Source organism: Eschrichtius robustus, chromosome 15, assembly GCF_028021215.1.
Source record: "Eschrichtius robustus isolate mEscRob2 chromosome 15, mEscRob2.pri, whole genome shotgun sequence".
NCBI classification, from domain to species: domain Eukaryota; kingdom Metazoa; phylum Chordata; class Mammalia; order Artiodactyla; family Eschrichtiidae; genus Eschrichtius; species Eschrichtius robustus.
Genome location: NC_090838.1, coordinates 20,268,507 through 20,290,609, shown reverse-complemented (window position 1 = coordinate 20,290,609; position 22,103 = coordinate 20,268,507). Strand labels below are relative to the sequence as shown.

At 34.9% G+C, this 22,103-nt stretch overlaps 1 protein-coding gene across 2 annotated transcripts in view; it reads left to right on the top strand.

Annotated features, from left to right (window-relative positions):
* Positions 1–22,103, top strand: part of ASXL2 (ASXL transcriptional regulator 2) — a 130,080-nt gene that overhangs the window by 90,116 nt on the left and 17,861 nt on the right. Inside the window, exons 1-6 of one of the 2 annotated variants that reach the window (XM_068564026.1) lie at positions 4,546–4,625; positions 4,708–4,823; positions 8,504–8,633; positions 9,414–9,557; positions 17,646–17,809; positions 21,741–21,837. In XM_068564026.1, the coding sequence (XP_068420127.1) occupies positions 8,558–8,633; positions 9,414–9,557; positions 17,646–17,809; positions 21,741–21,837 (481 nt within the window). In that variant the 5' untranslated portion in view covers positions 4,546–4,625; positions 4,708–4,823; positions 8,504–8,557. Of the gene's footprint in view, positions 1–4,545; positions 4,626–4,707; positions 4,824–8,503; positions 8,634–9,413; positions 9,558–17,645; positions 17,810–21,740; positions 21,838–22,103 lie in introns of those variants that run through there. The other variant, XM_068564025.1, reaches the window with a different exon arrangement.

The following is a 22,103-nucleotide window of genomic DNA, read 5'->3' as shown; positions in this document are numbered from 1 at the left end:
GAGTTTCTGGTTCAGTAGATCTGGGCTGGGATCTAGTAATTTGCATTCTAACAGATTTTTAGATAGTGATGGTTTTGTTCTTGGTACAACACCTTAGAAACTGCTGGTTAAGACATTGTAGTAATAAGAGCAAAAGACTAGAAATTACCAAAATATTCATAAGAGTCCAGCTGAAGAAATTACGGTACATCTGCCAGTGGAATCTTATGCAGGTGTTAAAAGGAAGATCTCTTATGTTCTGTCTGTTCTCTTCCCCAGGATATATTATATTGATTATATTTTAAAAATCAAGGATATGGACAATTTCTAGTACATGGGTTTTTTTGCTTAAAGAAGTGAGTTAACATATTAAAATACACACACGCGCGCGCGCGCGCGCGCGCATTCTGTGTTTTCACCAAAACAAAAATGCAAATAAAAAACAGTGGAAGGATAAAAACTAATATAAATTATTTCCTTTAAGGGAAAGGAGGTAATAAAGTGGTGTAGACGGGAGGGAGCTAGACTTATATGAAAGTAACTTGTTTTATAGCTTTACATAATTAAACCAATTAAAAATTTAAAATGCACTTTCTATAAATATCAAACAACTTAAAGCAAACTCAAGTATATGTCAAATTTGAACATAATGACATAGGTAAGTTACTGTAGGATATGTCTTAGGTGTAGGAGACCAGACTCAGAGAAATCTTAAACTGCCTTCAGTAGTCTTCTTTTCAGTAATTATATTGATATGATTTCTTTGAAATTAAATCTATAATAGAAAATAAGTTAATAGTTACAGTAATGTTATTAGAAACCAGGATTATCTGGGAAGAAAAGCGATAGAAATATAAAATCAGAAAAGTTAAGTGACAATGCAGTAATCATAAATTCTGATTTGTTATCTTTTGCATGAATTTAAAAAATTTTTTCTTTTGAAAAAATTTCTTTTTTTTTTTTTGTTCCAGTCACTGAAAAGTTCTAGAACCATTGGTAACTGAGTAGCATCAAGTGCAGTGTTTTAATACCATTTTCAATAAAAAGGTATCAGGTCTCCTTGGAGAAGGGGGTGCTCCAAGTCTGGGCAAAAAAATTATGCAAGATTTGCCTAGGACTGTTTCTGTGCCAGATAGCAAGAAAGTGGTTGGATACTGCTGGGGCCATGTCCCAGAGATGGTTTACAACTTGAAGGAACTCCCACTACCCCAAAAGTGCACAGTTTGAGTGCCAAATTTTTAATAATTGCTAATGATGTAAACATTTCAAATATGTAAACATCTATGAGTTGATACTTAAAAAAATAAAATCAGTTTTAAGTGCTGTATTACTTTTCTAAGGCTGCTGTAACAGATTACCACAAACCAGGAGCCTTAAAACAACAGAAATTTATTTATTTTCTCACAGTTCTAGAGGCCAGAAGTCGGAAGTCAAGGTGTCAGCAGGGCTGTACTCCCTGCAGAGACTCTAAGGGAGAAGTCTGTTCTGTGTATTTTCTAGCTTCTGGTGGTTGCTGACATACTTTCCCTATGGCCATATCCTCCAGTCTCTGCCTCTGTCCACATGGCCTTCTCCTCTGTGCCTGTCTTGTGTCTAAGGTCACTTGTCATTTGATTTAAGGCCCACTGGAATAATCCAGGATGATCTCCTTATCGCAAAATCCTTAATTAAATCTGCCAAGACTCCTTTTCCAAATAACGTAACATTCCCACGTTCTGGGGGTTGGGACATGGACATGACTTTTGGTGGCCACCACTTAGCTCACTACAAGTACTCACTCATTCTGAAACTATACAGAGTCCAAATCTTGGTTGTGCTCCTTACTAGCTGTGTCCTTTGTCAGGCTAATTAAATTTCCAGATAGGGAAAATTTAGATAATACCATCACAATATGCAGATGTGTATATTTATTTATTTATAAATGTATATCCTTGAAATTTTTTCTTTCTTTCTTTTTTTTTTTTTGGCATAGAAAAATGTCAGCAAGGATGCCATCCCAACTATATTATTTAGTTATCTCAGAGGGTAGAATTGGAGGAGATTGGGTGGGGGTAGAGAGAGAAGTTGTACCCATCATAGAGGGTAGTTACAAGAGTTCAGTGAAATTCTGTTCAAATGAACCTAGCGCAGCATTAGGCACATAGATGATGTTTAATTCATGGTTGCTCTAATAAAGTTATGTGTCTTGTAGACACTAAAAGAAACTAAAAGAGATGAGTTTCTCAACATGTGTTTAAATCTTATTTGCTGTTCGTAGTTTTGAACCCTTAATATTTAAAAGTTAGAGTAAAGTTTGTTTCATTAAAGTTATGAGACCAGTACTTGGCATTAAGTACTGGGAGGTGTTCCTCATTGGTGGGTCCTGGAATTTTCTTGATTTATTTCAGTTGGCTTTGAGATATGTTTATGGATTCATTTGTTAGAAAGGGCTTTTGCCGTAAAGGGAAACATTCCAAACAGTTTGCCCTGGTAATTACAGATAGCTTTATTGTCTCTTTTCCAGGCTACAAAGTAGAATTCTTATGTTCTTTAATGGGGTCATTTTGGCTTGGTCGTTTGTTTTCTGTTTATTTTCAGACAGTTATTGGGACAGGTGAGGACATGAATAATCTCAGATTTCTGCACACCATTAAAAAGAAAATAAATATAGTTAAATATTAATAGTTTTTAGCTTTATTTTCATAATGTCCCTTTAAAAACATTGGTCAAATCAAAAAGACAGACAATATCAAATGTTGACAAGGATGTGGAGAAATTAGAACCCTCATACATTTCTGGTGGAATTGTAAAAAATGGTTCAGCCATCTTGGAAATCAGTTTAGCACTTCCTCAAAGAGTTTAAACATAGAGTTACTGAAAAAACCAGCAATTTCACTTTTAGGTATGAACCCAGGAGAATTGAAAACATATGTCCAACACAAAATTCTGCTAACGAGTGCTCGTAATGGCAAAAAGTGTAAGCAACTCAAATGTCCTTTTGAGCAACTCAAATGTCAAATCAGCTAATGAATAACAAAATGTGGCGTATACATACAATAGAACATTATTTGATGATAAAAAGGAATAAAGTATTGATACATGCTCTAACAGAGGTGAATCTTTAAAACATGCTAAGTTAAAAAAGCCATTCACAAAACAGCACATATTGTATGATACCATCTATATGAAATGTCCAGAATAGGCAAGTGCATAGGGACAAAAAATAGACTGGTGATTGATTACCTTGGACTAGGGGAGTGGGTTAGGGGAAAGAGGAGTGACAGCTAACCAGTACAGGGTTTTTTTAGTGGGTGATGAAAATTGATAGTGATGATGGTTACACAACTTTGCAAATATATTAAAAGCCATTGAATTGTGCACTTTAGGTGAATTGTATGGCATATAAGTTATATCTCAGTGAAACTGTTATTTTAAAAAATTGGTCAACATCTAAGTGCACTAAGGATATGGTTTCTTTTTGTTGCTTAACCATCTCAAGAATTATCCAACTCCATTTTTTGTATTGTATATTACGGTGAATTTTTTTTTTTAACGCCATGCTTACTGTATGTCAGTTCTTTCCCATATATAGCCTTATTATAAGGGTTGGGATACAAAGCTAAAGCTAACTATGATAGGTCTTCTTCTTAACATTGTCTCCTGTTGTCCTCTTTAAATGTTGTCTACTGTGCATTCCTTTCTTAGGACATCTAAGAGTCCATTGAAATGCCATATTCCAAAGCTTATGTATTCCAGTGAACCATGCTTCTACATTCTTATGTCAGGTAGCTACCTGCCAACATACTTTATATGGTATCTTAAGACTCGTTAGCCATACCATGAGATGCCATTTTGCTATCCAGGCCCTTTCAGTCCAGCTACTTTGAAAGAAGGCATTAGTAAACATGGATTCTTTCAGAGTCATCACTAGCAGTAGTGATTATTATTTTTATTATTAAGGGGTCTGAATCAGCAATTTCTTTGTTATCTCGTATCATAAATAATACACTGTTGAACTTTATAGAACATAAAGGTCTAATTGCTATTTATTATAAGAGGTATAGGCCCTTGAAGGGAAAACCCTCATTCACGTAATACTAAGGTTTGGCTAAGCTCTGATGAGGTATAAAACAGCTGGTGATGAAGTAGAGAGTGGTTACATCCTGTGCAAACCTACACTGATTCCATCAGAGAAATCCTAAAGTACCTTTTCACATGGGTAGACCTAAAACTATTGATGTAAGAGTTGAAGGAATATAAAAATTAAAGCTATGGTAGTGTTTGAGGTGGAATGGCCTTATTGCCTTCCATTTTAAAGATAGGGAAAACTGGAACCCATTCTATCAACCCAGGGCTCTTCCACAATATCATGTTGTTATTAGATTTACCTTAAGAACGTAGATACTGTTCAACGGGCTCTAGCATCTTTTCTAAGTTTTATCTCAGTTGATGACTCATGGTTTATATTCTACTTCCTGCTTCTTCAGTCAATTCTATTGAAAAATTAAAGAATGAAAAGTAATGAATACTAACATCCATCCCTTCCCCATCCTATCATCCTTCACTAGAGCTTTCTGAGGAAATAAACTGAAAAGGGAGGCTGTTTGCAGTAGAACTCCAAAAAGAAGATCCTTCCCAAAAGTGTTTGGTCACAGTTCTTAATACAGGTAGCAGCATATGATTGGGGAAGGAATGGTGCTTGATATCAACTCTGATAACAAAACTTTTCATTGTCATTTTCCCCCCTAGTATCGTCTAGACTGTCACAACCTTCCTCTCCTCAGTCAGGCTGCCCATCACCCACCATTCCAGCAGGTAAAGTCATTTCTCCGTCACAGAAGCACAGCAAGAAGGCACTAAAGCAGGTAATCATGCTATTCTGTTTATCAGAATTATAATCTCCTACATTAAAAATGCATGATTCTGGCAGTCAGTGAAAATTTCTTGGAAGGATGTTAGGGAGAAATTTTGTGCAGTTTCCCACTTTGTATTTAATAATTTATGCACCTCTGTGTTATAGGTTTGTGGTAGATACTCTTTTTATCACATTTTAAAAGTTCCTCATTAGTTTCCAATTCGCCGTGAGGGGTGTGTGTATGTGTGTGTGTATGTGTGTGTGTGTACGTAGGTATTGAATTTTTCAGGTTGAGTTTCTTCAGCATTTATGAAGATGATCAGGTAGCCTTTCTCTTTAAGTCAACCAATATATGGAATTCCAGGGCTAGACTTTCTAATGTTAATGTATTGTTAGCTCTCTGGAATAAACCCTATATGTTTGTTATATAATTTTTAATATGTTAATGGAATTTTCTTTTTTAAGATTTTAGCTTCGATTTTGTTATTTTCTTGTACTATCCTTATACAGTTTTGGAATCAGGATTGTTCTTAGCATCTAAAATAAGTTGTATAGCCCTCTATTATTTTTCTGATTTTTGGAAAAAATCATAGAAAGGATTTTTTTCCCTGAAAGTTCTGCAAATCTCACTTTTACAGCTCTTTTCCTAGCATTTCAATTTCATCTACTACTACTGGTCTCTTGATTTTCTGATTTTTTGAGCCAATTTTGGAAATTTACTTTTCTTAGAAAATGCTCCATTTCACTTAATTTTTTTCAAATATTGGTATAAAGTTGTACATAGTATTTTTTTTTATGTTTCTCTTTTGTTCATCAGTGTTGTTCGTTTGTGATGTATCTTCCTTTTCTCAGTGTTACTTGCCAACTATTTTATTGGGCTTTTCAAAGAACTTGCTTTCTATTTTTTGAAATGCAAATTATCAGTAAATTTAAATTTGACTAATAATTAAGGACACAGACTAATTTTATCCTCAGATTAGTATATATAATACAGCTTAATTATAACATCAAGCACAAGCACTGTCAAGTATGTGGGAAAATGACTACTTGTAGTTTGCTGGTGGAATATAAATTCTTATAGCTACTTTGGAGAGAAATTTTATGTTTATTAAAATTTTAAATGCATATCCCCCATGACTAAGTAGTTGAATATTTGGGAACTTATCTTAGAAAAATGCATGTATTCATACATACTTACATACATACACACACAGAAAAATGTTTGCATTAAAGTTTGTAATAGCAAAAACTTGCAAGTGGAGATATATATATATATATATATATATATATATATATATATATATATATATATATATATATATATAGGAATTCCTTAATAAACAGCGGCATATCCATATGCTAGAAAATTATACAGGATTAAAAGTTTACCTTGTAATTAAGTTTTTCTCTATGCAAAGACATGGAAACATCACCACACTATAATGTTTAATCATTAAAATCAAGTTGTGTTACAACATTCATTAAAAACATACACATAGCCACATACATACCCAGAACAATAGTATATTCTTAATGGAAATATGAATCTGTATATACACACAAACACACACATATAATGTAAGTGTAAAAAAAGCTCAATGAGGGAAAATAAATTGATGACTGGTTATCTCTGAGGATTGGGGAACAAGACTGAGTGGTGGGCAAAAGAGAGTTTAGCTTTATGTTTGAATTAAATGGTAAAAATGTATTCATGTCATAACTGTTTAATTAAAATTTTAAGGGAGTTCTCTGGCAGTCCAGTGGTTAGGACTCAGCGCTTTCACTGCTGGGACCCAGGTTCAATCCCTGGTCAGGGAACTAAGATTCCATAAGCTGCTCAGTGCGGCCTAAGATAGATAGATAGATAGATGAGATAAAAGTTTTTAAATTAAGTAGGTCTTAAAGTGCTTAAACCAAAAGTACTTTTATTAAAAGATGTCCAAAAATTTGATAAGGTTAATTACAATCTGCCTGGGTATCCTGCAGCACTTGTATTTATACACATTCTTTGCAAGAGTTTAAGAAGTATGAGATGCTTCTTTTCCACAGAGAAAAGGCAAATATTCTATTAAAACTTGTTAGCTTATTCATGACATATATACTACTCTGTATTATTCTCCTGTAATCTCAGGAGTCAAATACTGTATTTTCTTTAAAGAATACCAGTACGAGAAATTATATAAATTAGATTGTTGGTATGTAAAGTAAGGCCTTGCCTCCAGTATATGTTTTTCATATTATTAGGTGAGAGAACTTATTTCAGTGTAAGTTATCCTTTACCCCAGTGAAGGTTTTTTTTGTTGTTTGCTTTTTAAATTTTAAACAGAATTAGAACAGGGTTTGTAAGCTACTGAGGGAGGGGAAAACTGAGTACAGTTCTTAAACAGAGAGGCTGTAAGGTATTTTGTTTTCATCATATATCTGAATTTACGTGATCATAGCAGAAATAGATAAGATCAAGTGGCTCTATTAAATTTTGCATTAACTTAGAATGACCTAGGTACTGTGAATAGAAAGGAATGAATACTAATGGCTGCCACACAGGAAGCTTACAAACATTTTCTGTTCTGATTGCAAAGAATGAGAGACAAGCTGTAATCAGTGATTAGACAACACTGACATTATGCTTCTGCCTCACCTATTATAAATGTTGTAGGTGAATGTAAGCCAGATACCTGACTCTCTCAGTTTCTTTTCTCCACTGACAGCTTAGATCAAGGAGATCAAGTGTTGCCACTGTGCTTGTATGGCATAGCCAGAGGTATATGTGAATGTGAAAAGGAGAAAACCATATTGTGAAAAGGGAATGGGAGACAAGTAGGCAGTTATTGCGCACTTTTCTACATGATGGTCTTGAAGGTTAAAGCTTAAACTGGCATTTTAATGAGGTCGTAGGTGTTCAACTTTTTCCTGAAATGTGGTTTTACTTTCTTAGTTTCTGTCTTTTTTTCTTTTTAAACCGTTGAGTTTAAAAATAGCCTTTATATATCTTTATGATTAAAATCTGGGAAGCTGTTTGTCTTTCTGTTCATTCTAAATAGTTTAGTATATTCTCTAAACTAAGAACATCGTAGAAATTAAAATATTCTGAAATAACCAGAAGGAATCATACTGTTCTTAGAACCCATGTTTTCCAATCTTCCTTCCCTTCAGTTTACTGCATTGCTATAAATTGCTGAGATTTATTTGGTCATTGGGCCAAATCTTACTGCTCTTACCTGAGATCAAATTCAAGTAGTTATTTACAACCTTTTGTTCAAATGCAGAACCTCTGAAACATACGTAAGCTAAATATTTACATTTCTACATAAAGTTGATGCAAATAGGACTCTTCTTGGTCTAGGGCTTAGAATTCTGTTTTCAGAATGATTGAAAACATCTAATTCTCTGCTACCACAAGTATGAGAAGTCCATGGCTTACTGGTGATTTTTAAGCTCTAAAAATGTTAATGACAATTTCTCACATTTATTTAAAGGAGAACATTGGTAAAAAAAAATACCCAAACTCTTAAGGATCATTTAAGCCTTGTGTTTAATTAGTTTAGTTTAGAGTTTTGTTTACTTTGATGGATTTCAAAGAAATTGGATAATCAGCATACTCTTCTTTACCACTTAAAGTCATTTATTTTTTTGTTATTACTAAAAACTAAAGATTTGTTTTGTTTCTTACAGTCAGTTTTCTCTTTATAGGCTCTAAAACAGCAACAGCAGAAGAAACAGCAGCAGCAGCAATGCAGGCCAAGCATGTCCATCTCCTCCAACCAGCACCTCTCTCTGAAGACTGTCAAAGCAGCCAGTGACTCTGTAGCTGCCAAACCTGGTAGGCAGACTGTCTTTTCAGTGAAAGTTTCTTTTTCCAGTATTTTTGTATACCAAATTCGTATACTATATCCTTTATTTTTAAATTACTGTATTTAAATTACTGCCAAATCATCAGTATAAATCCTTCTAGGGTAAAGGGGGAAATTTATGCAGAGTAGTCATACAGTTGTTAAAAAATACATCATTGGGATTTACATGTTAGAATAAGATCAATGACTAACTTCCAATATGTCTAAACTAATAATATTTGGAAGCCTCTAGTTAGTAACCTTATAAAGCTGATGTTTCCAAGGTGCTCACACTGAACTCTTCACCGGTTCTCTCCTTTAAAAACAAAAGGTTTTCCTAAGAATTCATGATACATTTGGGTTTCCACTGGACATAACCACAGGCCTTTGGACTTTTTGTTGTTGTTGCTTATTTTGTTTTGAATTTAAACTGGTCTAGATACAGGCTTTGTATTTTATTACACAATTTAGTTTGATGCCAGCTGATTATATGTGTTGGCCAGATTTAAACTGTCTTGCAGAACTTTGCATTTTTGTTAGGAAGGAAATTTACCACCAGAAGCAAATAATGTGCTGGGAGGAGGAAAGGGATTTTATTTTACTTTTTGACTCCTAATTCTCAGACTCAGAACACATTTGAAGGGTCACATTGCCTCATACCTAACTCCTTTGGTTAGCGTTGAATGATTTAACTGTTCATTTGATTGATTGTTTAGTTTCTGTTTGTACCCTCAGGGTCACCCGTCTTTCATATATATTTTTTCCCCTAGCAATATGGGAAGGAAAGCAGTCTGACGGACAGTCAAGCAGCCCTCAGAACTCAAACTCTAGCTTTTCTTCTTCAGTTAAAGTGGAAAATCCTTTGCTAGGCCTGGGAAAGAAGTCATTCCAGAGGTCTGACAGGCTTCACACAAGTAAGTTAATTTACAAAGACCTCAGTTCTCGCACCTTAAATTTTCAACTCTGTGTTTGAAATACATCAACTGTTTGGCTTAATTGCTCCTTCCTGTTCACCTTTGAGCTCTTGACTGTTTTCATGTTCTTCCTATCCTGTCTATCAAACTTCATTTCAGCCTAAGATCTGTTATCAGCCATTTGTGGTTTATTTCTCTTTCTGACAAGAGGTTTCTTTATCCAGCATTATTTACCTTTTATCTCTGTGTACAGAAAGGTAGAAGGGCTTATAATTAAACATGGCAAACTGAACCCCTTTTCCTGCTTCCTCTAAAATCCCACTATAAAATGAGAATATGGAAATACAAAAGATTAAACCCATTAGGGTGAAGAAAATAAGGAGACAACAGATGGACAGGAAATATCAACAGATTTTGAAAGATAAAAAAAACTGGATGGAGTCTTTCTCGCAGAGCTGAGGAGCAGACGCCACTAGTAAGCAAGCCAGCTAAGCCTGTAGAGCACCAGAAAGGTTTATTATGAATTGGAGATGATATATCAAGGATTGAGATATCTTTCTCATAGTAGAGAAAGATGAAGCATAGGGTTGAAAAGAAAAACCTTTGAAAGTTAATAAGAAGAAGTTTGATGCCTGAGCCTAGCAGGAGACAGGAGATTTATTTTGAGGTGAAATTAAACCATATAGACTTGAAATTCAGAGACACCACACATAGCTGAGGACAGATAATGAGGCAATGTACTGGACTCAGGGAAATCAAGTAAAATACAAATGCTAAATAGTGATCCTCCTGCTTGCTTGGTTTCCAGAATGTTAGTAGTGAGGCATATTTCTACTTCCATTACTTTGTTCCTCTTCCCCACCTATGCTTCAGCAAGAGATTGTGGGATTGGTACTTAAAGAAATTGAATAGCCTCAGAAAAAAATCTGCAGGCAAATTTATAGATTCCCAACTAAAAGAGATCATCTTGATCGGACTTCTGTGGAGCTCACCAGTCTACAAGATACACCCAGGCACCCAAAATTTTCAGCCAGTCTTTTTAGTGCCTCTCTTTTACTTGTGATTACTAAGGATCACCTTTGAAGAAAACCTCCGTCATGAGAGAATCGGAAATACAGACTCAGAAGAAACAGTTCAGGAAGGAGAAAACTTAATGAACAAATAACTTTAAAAACTGTAATATCCACAGAAAGAAAAGATGATACTGCATCCATGAAAGAACAGAATACTATTTTAAAAATCAGAAAATAAAGAGTACCAGGATATTAAATAACATGGTAGCAAAAATAAAAAAATTTTAATAGAAATACTAAAAGTTAGAGGTGAAGACATTTCCCAGAACATAGTAGGTCAAAGGAGAGATTCAAAAGGAGAGAGAAGGTAAGAAAGTAGGAACACCAATCTAGGCTGTCCAGTGTCTTAAATAGTAGGAGTATCAGAAAGGAAGAACAGAAATTGAAAGGGAGGTAAATGATAAGAGAAATAATACAAGAAAATTCTGTAGAATTGAAAGCCACAGATGCCAGACTGAAAGTACATGATGCCTGTCAAGAAACATGAACATAAAGAAACCTGTTCCAAGACCATTCTTTTGAAATTTCAAAACATCTAGGACAACGAGAAGATTCCAAAGAGAAAAAAGTAGTTCACATATAAAGATTCAAGAATTGGGATGGCAGATATCTCAGCAGCAACATAGAAGCCAAACGATGGTGCAGAAATGCCAACAAGATTCTAAAGGAAAGTTATTTTACATTCTTTTATATAAAAGACCCTACCAAACTATTAAGTGTGAGAATAGAATTAATATTTTCAGACAAGTTCTTTGTAAAAATCTGTTTTGCATCTAGGTGGGATTGTAAATTGGTACAGTTTTCTTAGAGACAGTATCTGCCTTAAACTGAATATGCCCTTTGAGCATCAGTCGCACTGCCAAAGATTAAAAATATTCATTTATTGGGACTTCCTGGTGCTCCAGTGGTTAAGACTCCACGCTTCCAAGGCAGGGGGCACGGGTTCGATCCCTGGTCGGGGAACTAAGATCGCACATGGTGTGTGGCGTGACCAAAAATTGAAAAAATAAAAATATTCATTTAGTCAACAAATACTTATAGAAGGTATACTAATATGCCAAGCGCAGGTTTAGGGCCCAAGAGATGTGGTGATAAACAGAACAAAGTTTCTTCCTTATACAGCCAATATTCTACTTAAATTCAGTTAAAGTCACAATTTTAGTGTCTTCATTCAATTGCATTTGAAACGTGGAGTTACAAAATTAAGAAAGTATGGGCCAAGAATTTCTGACTTTCATAACACAACTAGGAAAAATTAACTATAAAAAAAGAAGGCATGGTGTATTTAAGTTTGACCTAATGGCCAAGAAATAAACGAAAATTCATCTTCTTTCATGCAAATAGGGTTGTATGAAAAATAAATGAGTTAATACATGTCAGTGTTTAAAATAGTGCCTGACACTTAGGAAGCCCTATATACATGTGTTTACTGCTGCTGTCATTGATCATTGTTGTTATAATTACTACTAATATTTCAAATTTACAGAGACCTGCATTTTTGGAATACTGATAATGAACTTTATAAGTGTAGTGTAGTTATTCAACACAGAATTCTGTGTTGATTGGATCAAGCTTGTTTATCTGAAAAATAATTCAGCCTTTTTCCCCCCCTTGTTTTTTGGACTGCTTTTGGTATGGCTTGATTTATTAATAATTGAGAGAGATGTGTTGAAATCTCCTATCCTAATGGTGGCTTTGTTCAGTTCTCCCTGTTGTTCTGTCAGTTTTCATATCACATATTTTGAAGCTACCTAATATTAGATATTTTCAAGTTTAAAATGTTCCTGGTGGATTGAACCCCCCCTTTTTTTTACCTTGTCAATCACTGATCAGGTGTTTTACTTAAAGTATCTTTCGTTTGATGTTACTAGAGGTGCACCAGTTTTCCTATGGTTAGTTTTTGCCTGTTACATTTTTACTTTGTTCATTTCTATGTCCTTGTACTTTAGGTATATCTCTTTACACAACATATAGCTTGCTGAATTTTCTTTATTTTCAATTCAATATGTAAATCTTTTTTCTTTGGTGAATTTTATCCATTGATATTTATTGTGATTGTTAATCTATTTGGACTTGTTTCTACAATCTTATTTTTTTGTTGATCTTTGTCCTGATTTTTTTTTGTTTGTTTCCCTTTTTTTTAATGAGTAAAAAAATTTTTTTGGCTTGCCTCAACTTTTTTTTTTTTTTTTTTTTTTAATTTTTATTGGAGGGATTTCCCTGGCGGTCCAGTGGTTAAGAATCTGCCCTTCCCCTGCACGGGGCTCAGATTCCATTCCTGGTTGGAGGACTAAGACCCCACATGCTGCTCAGTGCAGCCAAAATAATTAATTTAAAAAAATTTTTTTATTGGAGTATAGTTGATTTACAACTTTGTGTTAGTTTCAGGTATACAGCAAAGTGATTCAGTTATACGTATACATACATTCATTCTTTTTTAGATTCTTTTCTCATATAGGTTATCACAGAATATTGGGTAAGAGTTCCCAGTGCTATACAGTAGGTCCTTGTTGGTTATCTGTCTTATATAGTAGTGTGCATGTGTTCATCCAAAGCTCCTGATTTATCCCTCCCCGCCACATTTCCCCTTTGGTAACCATAAGTTTGTTTTCTATATCTATAAGTCTGCTTCTGTTTTGTAAATAAGTTCATTTGTATTTTTTTAAAATTATATTCCACGTATGAGTGATATCATATAATATTTGTCTTTGTGTTTCTGACTTACTTCACTTAGTATGATAATCTCTAGGTCCATCCATGTTGCTGCAAATTGCATTATTTCATTCTTTTTTATGGCTGAGTAATATTCCATTGTATATATGTACGACGTCTTCTTTATCCATTCCTCTGTTGATGGACATTTAGGTTGCTTCCATGTCTTGGCTGTTGTAAATAGTGCTACAGTGAACATTAAGATGGCATGTACCCCTTCGGGTTATGATTTTTTTTCCAGATATATGCCCAAGAGTGCAATTGCTGGGTCATATAGTAGTTTTTAAGTTTTTTAAGGAACCTCCATACTGTTCTCCATGGTAGTTGTACCAATTTATATTCCCACCAACAGTGTAGAAGGGTTCCGTTTTCTCCACACCCTCTCCAGTATTTGTTGTTTGTAGACTCTTTGATGATGGCCATTCTGCCTGGTGTGAGGTGATACCTCATTGTAGTTTTGATTTGCATTTCTCTGATAATTAGTGATGTTGAGCATCTTTTCATGTGTTTTTTGGCCATCTGTATGCCTTCTTTGGAGAACTGTCTATTTAGATCTTGTGCCCATTTTTTGATTGAGTTGTTTGTTTTTTTGACATAGAGCTGCATGAGCTGTTTGTATATTTTGGAGATTAATTCCTTGAGAATTCCTTGAGACTATCTTTTCTCCATTGTATATGCTTGCCTCCTTTGTCATAGATTAGTGGACCATAGGTGCATGGATTTATCTCTGGACTTTCTATCCTGTGCCATTAATCTATATTTCTGTTTTTGTGCCAGTACCATGCAATTTTGATTACAGTAGCTTTGTAGTATAGTCTGAAGTCAGGGAGCCTGATTCCTCTAGCTCCATTTTTCTTTCTCAAGATTGCTTTGGCTATTCTGAGTCTTTTGTGTTTCCATACAAATTGTAAAAATTTTTGTTCTAATTCTGTGAAAAATGCCATGGGTAATTTGATAGGTATTGCATTGAATCTGTAGATTCGTTTTGGGTAGTATAGTCATTTTGACAATATTGATTCTTCTAGTCCAGAAACATGGTATATCTCTCCATCTATTTGTGTCATCTTTGAATTCTTTCCTCAGCATTTTATAGTTTTCTGAGTACAGGTCTTTTGCCTCCTAAGGTAGATTTATTCCTGGATATTTTATTCTTTTTGATGCAATGGTAAATGGAATTGTTTCCTTAATTTCTCTTTCTGATCTTTTGTTGTTAGTGTATAGGAATGCAAGAGATTTCTGTGTATTAATTTTGTATCCTGCAACTTTACCAAATTCATTGGTGAGCTCCAGTAGTTTTCTGTTAGCCTTTAGGATTTTCTGTGTATAGTAGCGTGTCATCTGCAAACAGTGATAGTTTTACTTCCTCTTTTCCAATACAGATTCCTTTTATTTCTTTTTCTTCTCTGATTGCCGTGGCTAGAACTTTCAAAACTATGTTGCATAAAAGTGGCGAGAGTGGACATCTGTATCTTGTTCCTGATCTTAGAGGAAATTCAGTTTTTCACAATTGAGAATGATGTTAGCTGTGGGTTTGTCATATATGGCCTTTATTATGTTGAGGTAGGTTCCCTCTATGCCCACTTCCTGGAGAGTTTTTATCATAAGTGGGTGTTGAATTTTGTCAAAAGATTTTCTGCATCTACTGAGATGATCATATGGTTTTTATTCTTTAGTTTGTTAATGTGGTGTGTCACATTGATTGATGTGCATGTATCAAAGAATCCTTGCATCCCTGGGGTAAATCCCACTTGATCATGGTATATGATCATGGTATATTGTTGGATTCGGTTTGCTAGTATTTTTATATGTTGTCCATTTTAATTCCTTCATAGTTTTTTTCTCTCTCTGCTGAGTTTCATATGCATCCTGTTTCTGTTCTATTAGTTTTAGGTGTGCAACATGATGATTTATATATGTATATAGTGTGAAATGATTACCACTGTAAGTAAACATTCATCACCTCACGCAGTTACATTTTTTTTTTACCTTGTGATGAGAACTTTTAAGATTTATTCTTTTAGCAAAAAAAATGGCCATCTTGATTTTCTTCCAGAACTATGGAAGTACTTTATAACAATTTAGCACTGATCTTTTTCTATTTGGACTTAAATAATATTATTATCTGACGTTTTGCTTCTTTGTTTTTAATCTCACAGATCAGGCACTAGAATGCTATTGTTTTATGCAAGCATGTCTATCTTTCTCCATTGTATTCCAGCCCATCCATCTGCAGTGATTTTCCTTCCTGTAGTACAGGTTTTTGAGAACTTTATTTACAGCATGTCTCTTGGTAGAAAATGCCCTCAATTTTTGTTTATTTCTATAAATATCTTTGTTTTATGTTCATTCAAGGAGAGTTTACATATCATTACAGATGGATGGTTATTTTCTCTCAGCATTTTATAGTTAACCCATTTGTTACAGATTCCTTCATTGTTAAGATGCTTGCTGTTATTCTGTTCCTTTTTAGGAAATCTTTCCCTTCCTTATGGATGCTTTCAAGCTATTTCTTGTTCTTTGATGGGCAGTTTTACTAAGCGTGGATTTCTTTTCATCCTGCTTTGAATATGTTTTGCTTCTAGATCTTTAGGTTTGTGGTTTTCATCAGTTCTGGTAAATGTACTGCTGCAAATTATTCAAATATTTCCTTTTCCCATTCTCTTAATTTCTTCTTTCTGGGTCTCCAATCAAGCACATATAGTAGACCTTCTCATTCTGTCATTCATGTTTCTGCTAAAGCTCTCAGAATGTTTTATCTGATCTGTCTTTTCTATATTCTGGATAAATTATTTGGCTATAATTCCCTCCTGTTTAATCCACTCATGGTATCTGATTTCAACAATTTTTAAAATTTAGTTTTTCAAAGTCTTTTTATTCATTCCTGATTATTTTAGCCTCATCTTTACAATTACATTCTTTATTTCTTTAATTATTTTATACATAGCTATTCTGTATTCTATGTATGTGACAGTTTCAGTGATAGCAGTACTTCTAGGTCTAAATCTTTTATTTCTGGTTACTGCTTACTTTCTGTCATACTGGCATACCTCCTGGTTTGTCAGGGTAATCTTTGTTAGGCAGTGCTGGATTTTAATTTGTAGGAATCCTATGGGCCTAAGTTAAGAGGAATCCTTTCCTATCAAGGGAGATGACTTTTGTTTGTGCCAGGAGCCAGAGGTTACCCATATCCAGGATTGTGTAACTTTATGCAAGTATTCCAAATTGTAGAATTTATGGATCCTAGATTCCTATGCACCTTAAAATTTTGCTGTGTATTGTTCAATTTTCTTCTAATAAGATTATACTGATTTCAGCCCCACCAGCATTATTTGAAAGTGGTTTTTGCTTTTTCCGTGAATAGTCCCATCACTATATTGCAATATTTGCCATTTGATAGATAAAACATGTTCATTAGTTTAACTGACATTTCTTTAAATATTAATACCTTAGCAGCTGTTTATGGTTAATCAACTATGAATTGCATGTTAATTCCTTTTGCTCATTTTTCTCTTGGTGATATTTATCTTTTTCATGTTGATTTATAGATGCACATTTAATATCAAGAATAGTAACCTTCTGGGACTTCCCTGGCGGTCCAGTGGTTAAGACTCTGCCCTTCCTTTGCAGGGGGCATGCGTTCGATCCCTGGTTGGGGAACTAAAGATCCTGCATGCCGCGTAGTGCAGCCGGGAAAAAAAATAATAATAATAGTAACCTTTTGTCATGGCTTGCAAATATTTTTCCAAGTTAGTCTTTTTTTTTTTTTTTTGGTGCAAAAGTTTTAAACTTTGTACTCAAATCCATCAGTGTTTTGAAAGACTGAAACCTTCCTATTGTGAACAGATTTTCTGTTGACTGCTAAGCTATTCAATCATAACATTTTTAGCTAATGCAAATAAAATTGATGAAAAGAATTATCACGGGAAGGGAAAAAGAGCCTCAGTATGATTTATATATATATTTGAATTTTTCCATTTTTTAGTCATTCTGTGTAAACTTCCCTAGTTCCATTTGAGAAATGATCGAGTCTCAAACATAAAATGTGTCTTTAGTACGGGAAAAGATGTACTTTTACAGACTTTATTCCATTTTTGCAGGGAAGATAACATATTCTTTTATCCTTTATGAACGAACAAAACTTAGCTTTGTTTATTTCTGAGAACCTTAAGTGTTACCTTCTTCACAGTGTGATATTTTAAAGTACTTACAACCGTCGTTTTTTTGCACTGCAGAGAAAGGTATAGTTTAGATAAAAACAGGAATGTGAAGGAGGCCCAAGTGATTCTTTTCCATATTTTTATAGGGCAAATGAAGAGGACTAAATGTGCTGAAATTGATGTTGAGACACCAGACTCCATTCTGGTTAATACAAACCTACGAGCACTAATCAACAAACACACCTTTTCAGTCCTTCCTGGAGATTGCCAACAGCGACTGCTTCTACTCCTTCCAGAGGTGGATCGACAGGTGCGTTCTTTCAGGCATATCAGCAGTTTTATAACCCATCTGGGGCTTCCTTCAATCATCACCTTTAGAACTCCTTAAGACTTTTTAAATGGCTTTTGTGTGTACCTGTAAAGAAGTGATATCAAAGGTATTAAACAAGAAATAATATTTTTTAATAGGTTGGCCCTGTAAGGCTCATCAAGGAAAAGAACCCTCTTATCAGAAATGTCAAGATTATGGAATAAAATTTGTCTAGTTATCATATTAGGATGTAGACATCCGCAGAATATAGTTCAGGAGGAAGAATTGTCTTAAGGCGTTACACTGGGGTTTTTTAATGGATTTTTGATGGGGTTAAGAATGTTAATTATTTTTCCTTCTTTTGTTAAATTTTTCTAAAACAAACATTTATTGCTTCTGTAATAAGTTTTGAAATCCAATATAAGTTATACTCCTTAAAAAAAACAAAACAGTACCCAGAAGAAATGCCAAAGGTTTGGAAGAGTCTAGTCAGGGACCAGAGAGATTTAGGTTGGTCAGGTATAAGCCAAAAGTCTAAGACTTAGGCTTTCATCAAGGAAGGAGTGACTAGCAAGTCAGTCCCCCTTTTGATCTTCTGTTTCCTCCTCTGCAAAAGGATCATTATGATTTTGTGAGGTTTGTTCAATTCTGAGATTTTTTTTTTTTTAATTAATGATTATTTCGAAGTACCTAACTATGTTCTAAGTAATCTGTTAGGCACTCCACTTTTTTCTAATTATTATAAAAACATGATGACAGAGAGTTGTTTTCCCTGGTTTACAGTAAGAAAGCTAGATATATTCCCTAGTTTATAGAAAAGTCAAAACTAAATCTTTCTCATTCTGAAAATCATTTTTCTACTAGACTATATTGATATCAATTTCATATTGCTATGAATCAGCACCTGTGAAAGGTCAGATTCCATTTCTGGGGAGTTCAGATAAGTCAGGTATACTACCAGCAGTAGGGACAAAGAAGTAAAACTGATCCTTCCCAGCTGCTGCTCTCCCCACCTTAACACTCCTTGGAGAAATTATAGCTTTGGGGATGCCCAGTTCTTGGTTAGAACAAGTTAGGAGACTGAAGTTTTGGCAGAGTTTTTAGAGAGCTTCTCTTCTTGCTAGGGATTGCTCTCATCTTTTTAAAAGACTCAAATTTTAGGTTGGGACTAATAACACAAGACCTAACAGAGGATATATCTATAGAATTCTAGTGTGGGTTCCTCAGAACTGTCTTTTTTTTGGGCTGTGTTGGGTCTTCGTTGCTGCGCACGGGCTTTCTCTAGTTGCGGTGAGCGGGGGCTACTCTTCGTTGCAATGCGCGGGCTTCTCATTGCAGTGGCTTCTCTTGTTGCAGAGCACAGGCTCTAGGCGCGTGGGCTCCAGTAGTTGCGGCACACGGGCTCAGTAGTTGTGGCGCACGGGCTTAGTTGCTCCACGGCACGTCGGATCTTCCCGGACCAGTGCTCGAACCCAGGTCCCCTGTGTTGGCAGGCGGATTCTTAACCGCTGCGCCACCAGGGAAGCCCCAGAACTGTCTTTTGACTAATGGCCCTTATCCTGTCTTAGAAGGAGAACTGCCGCATGTAATTTCGGAATTAAAAGGGACCTTAAAACTTACCCAACTTCCCATTCCTGTGGGGTAATTTTAATAGGAGGCTACTTGCCTGTCTTTTTCAGTTATTGTGGTGGGAGGACATAGTAATCTGAGAATATGGAGTATGGAGTTTATTAGTGAATTTATTAATGAAATTCTGCTTCATTGTCAGATGAAATTTGGAGTTTATCAAAAATTCTGGTTATTACTAACATGAAACATTGGAAACCATCTTTTAGTGTATGGAGTACTCAACAATGAACAGTCGAAAAACATTATTTAGACCAGAGAAAGGAACAAGGGAGGGGCATGGATTAAAACATCTCTCTTCAGATATATTTGAAGACCAATCTGTGGAAGAGGTAAACTTCTTCGTTTCTCCAGGAAGCAAATTTGGGGTTAAAATAACATTTTTTTAAACAGTTGGAGCTGTTAAATTGTAGAATGGATTGACTTGTTTTGGAGAAACTTGCACAGCACTGGAATATTCAAGGAGATGTTGGATGACCTGTCCTCATAGGGAAGCCTGTTACTCCTCTGCCAAATCTATAGAGTACATATCAGCAGCCAGCAAACTGTAGCCCACAGGCCAATTTCAGCCCACTGCCTGTTTTTGTAAAGAAAGTTTTATTGGCATTCAGCCACTCCCATTAGTTTCTGCATATTATCTATAGCTACTTTCTGCCACAGTGTCAAGAGTTGAGTTGTTGCAACAGAGGGTATATGGCCTATTCGTAGTCTATCTCTTAACAGGAAGTTTCCCAATTTCTGCTCTAGGGCCAGGGGAAAATAATATTGGCCCAGATAGATTTAGAAAATAAAGTGAGTTGAGTTCCTTAATCCCTAGGATGTCCAAATAGTTACCTAAATTTTCTTCAAAAAATTGTTTATGACTTTAAACTTAAATTTAGTCTTTTAATCCATCTAGAATATTTTTTATATTGTTCTGAAATTGTGGCTCAGCGTATTTTCTACCGACTAGATGGCCAATTGTTCCAGCAGTACATATTTAATGACCATCTTTTTCTCTCAGTTTGAAATACCATCTTTGTTATATATTCTATTCATTTACAGGCATTTTATATTTATAGGCACTCTCTCCTCTTTCACTCATTTCTTTGTTAACTCTAATGCTAGTAATAATTGTTTTGATTGCAGTGGCTTTGTGTGGTATGCTTAATAAATGGTAAGGCAATTCCCCCCTCTCAGTTTTTCATATTAATTTTTTTTTCCATGTGAATTTTAAGATCATTTTATTAATGAAAAATCTGCATAGAGATTCTGGTAGAAATCTAGATGTTAACTTTGGGCAGAATGACAGTTAATAAATAAAATCTCTAATGCAGAGAAGAATCTTAAAACCTTTTGGCAAGACATCACAAATGAAGTCAGTGAACAGATAGATTGGAGGAAATATCTTTAAAGTATGTGGCAGTTTTACTATGTATAACATGCAAAGGATTCTCACAAGATAGTTAAAAATAAGCATCCTCATAGAATAATGAGCAAATAATAGGAATTGGCATTTCACTAGATGGCAAATGTAAATATTCAATAAACATGCCAAAAGATACACAAAACTCTAGTAGTCAGGATGAAGGAAATTCTAATCATTTCAAACTCATTAATAGGCAAAAATTAAATAGCATGTTGATATCTCTTGTTCACAAGATAAGGAGTATGCTCGTATATTTCTAGTAGAAATGTGAATTATTTTATTAGCCTTTCTGGAAAATAATCTAACTGTCTCTTAGTTACACACACACACACACACACACACACACACACACAAATGTTTCTTTGCTTTCGGAACCTATCGCATAGAAAAAAGCACTAGTATATTCATCTTTACTGGAGTGCTTATTGCAGCTTTGTTGATGATGGGAAAGCACTGGAAACAAAATATATGTTTATGATCAGGAAATTAGTAAATGTATTGAGGGACATTCATACAGTGAAACAATCTGCAGCTATTATAAAGGAGCTAAAACTATGCCAGTTGACTTGGAGAGACTTCCACTTGTATTATGTGAGAAAAGTACCTCTTATATATGTGTTTGCAGATGATTCTTTGAGTATAATTAACCAATGCGGAATGGAATTGAAAGGAGAGGAAGAAGGGAGGAGAGGTAAACAGGAAAGAAGTTTTTTAGAAAAAAAATAATATTACATTATAAAATAGAAGTGTCCATAATAAGCAGCATGGTATGATACAGTCATGTTTCTGTAAAATTTAACTTACACACATTCTTTTCTAAAAGGACAGGAACATCAAATTCCACATGATACAATTGGCTTTCTTTCTAAGCTTTCTGTGGCTTATTCTTTGACCCAGGTTGGTCCAGATGGTCTGATGAAGTTAAATGGCTCAGCCCTTAATAATGAATTCTTCACTTCAGCAGCCCAAGGCTGGAAGGAAAGACTTTCAGAAGGTAAGTGTTCAACTTTATGTGTCTCCTAGGATGTGTATGCACTTGGAAGGCATATTTGCACCTCTGAGCCTCAATGGGTATTTGCCCAGTTTTGGAAGGCAAAGGATAGAACATTTCATAGGGTAGAACTAGCTATTCTATGTGAAACACATTGCTAGACTTTTATTTAGAGCATCTAACCAGGTTTGGCTCCCGAAGGAGTTCAGCAGCATGTTTCTTTAAGGGTTTAAAGTCACCTGGTAAACTAAAAAAAATGTAGACTTTTG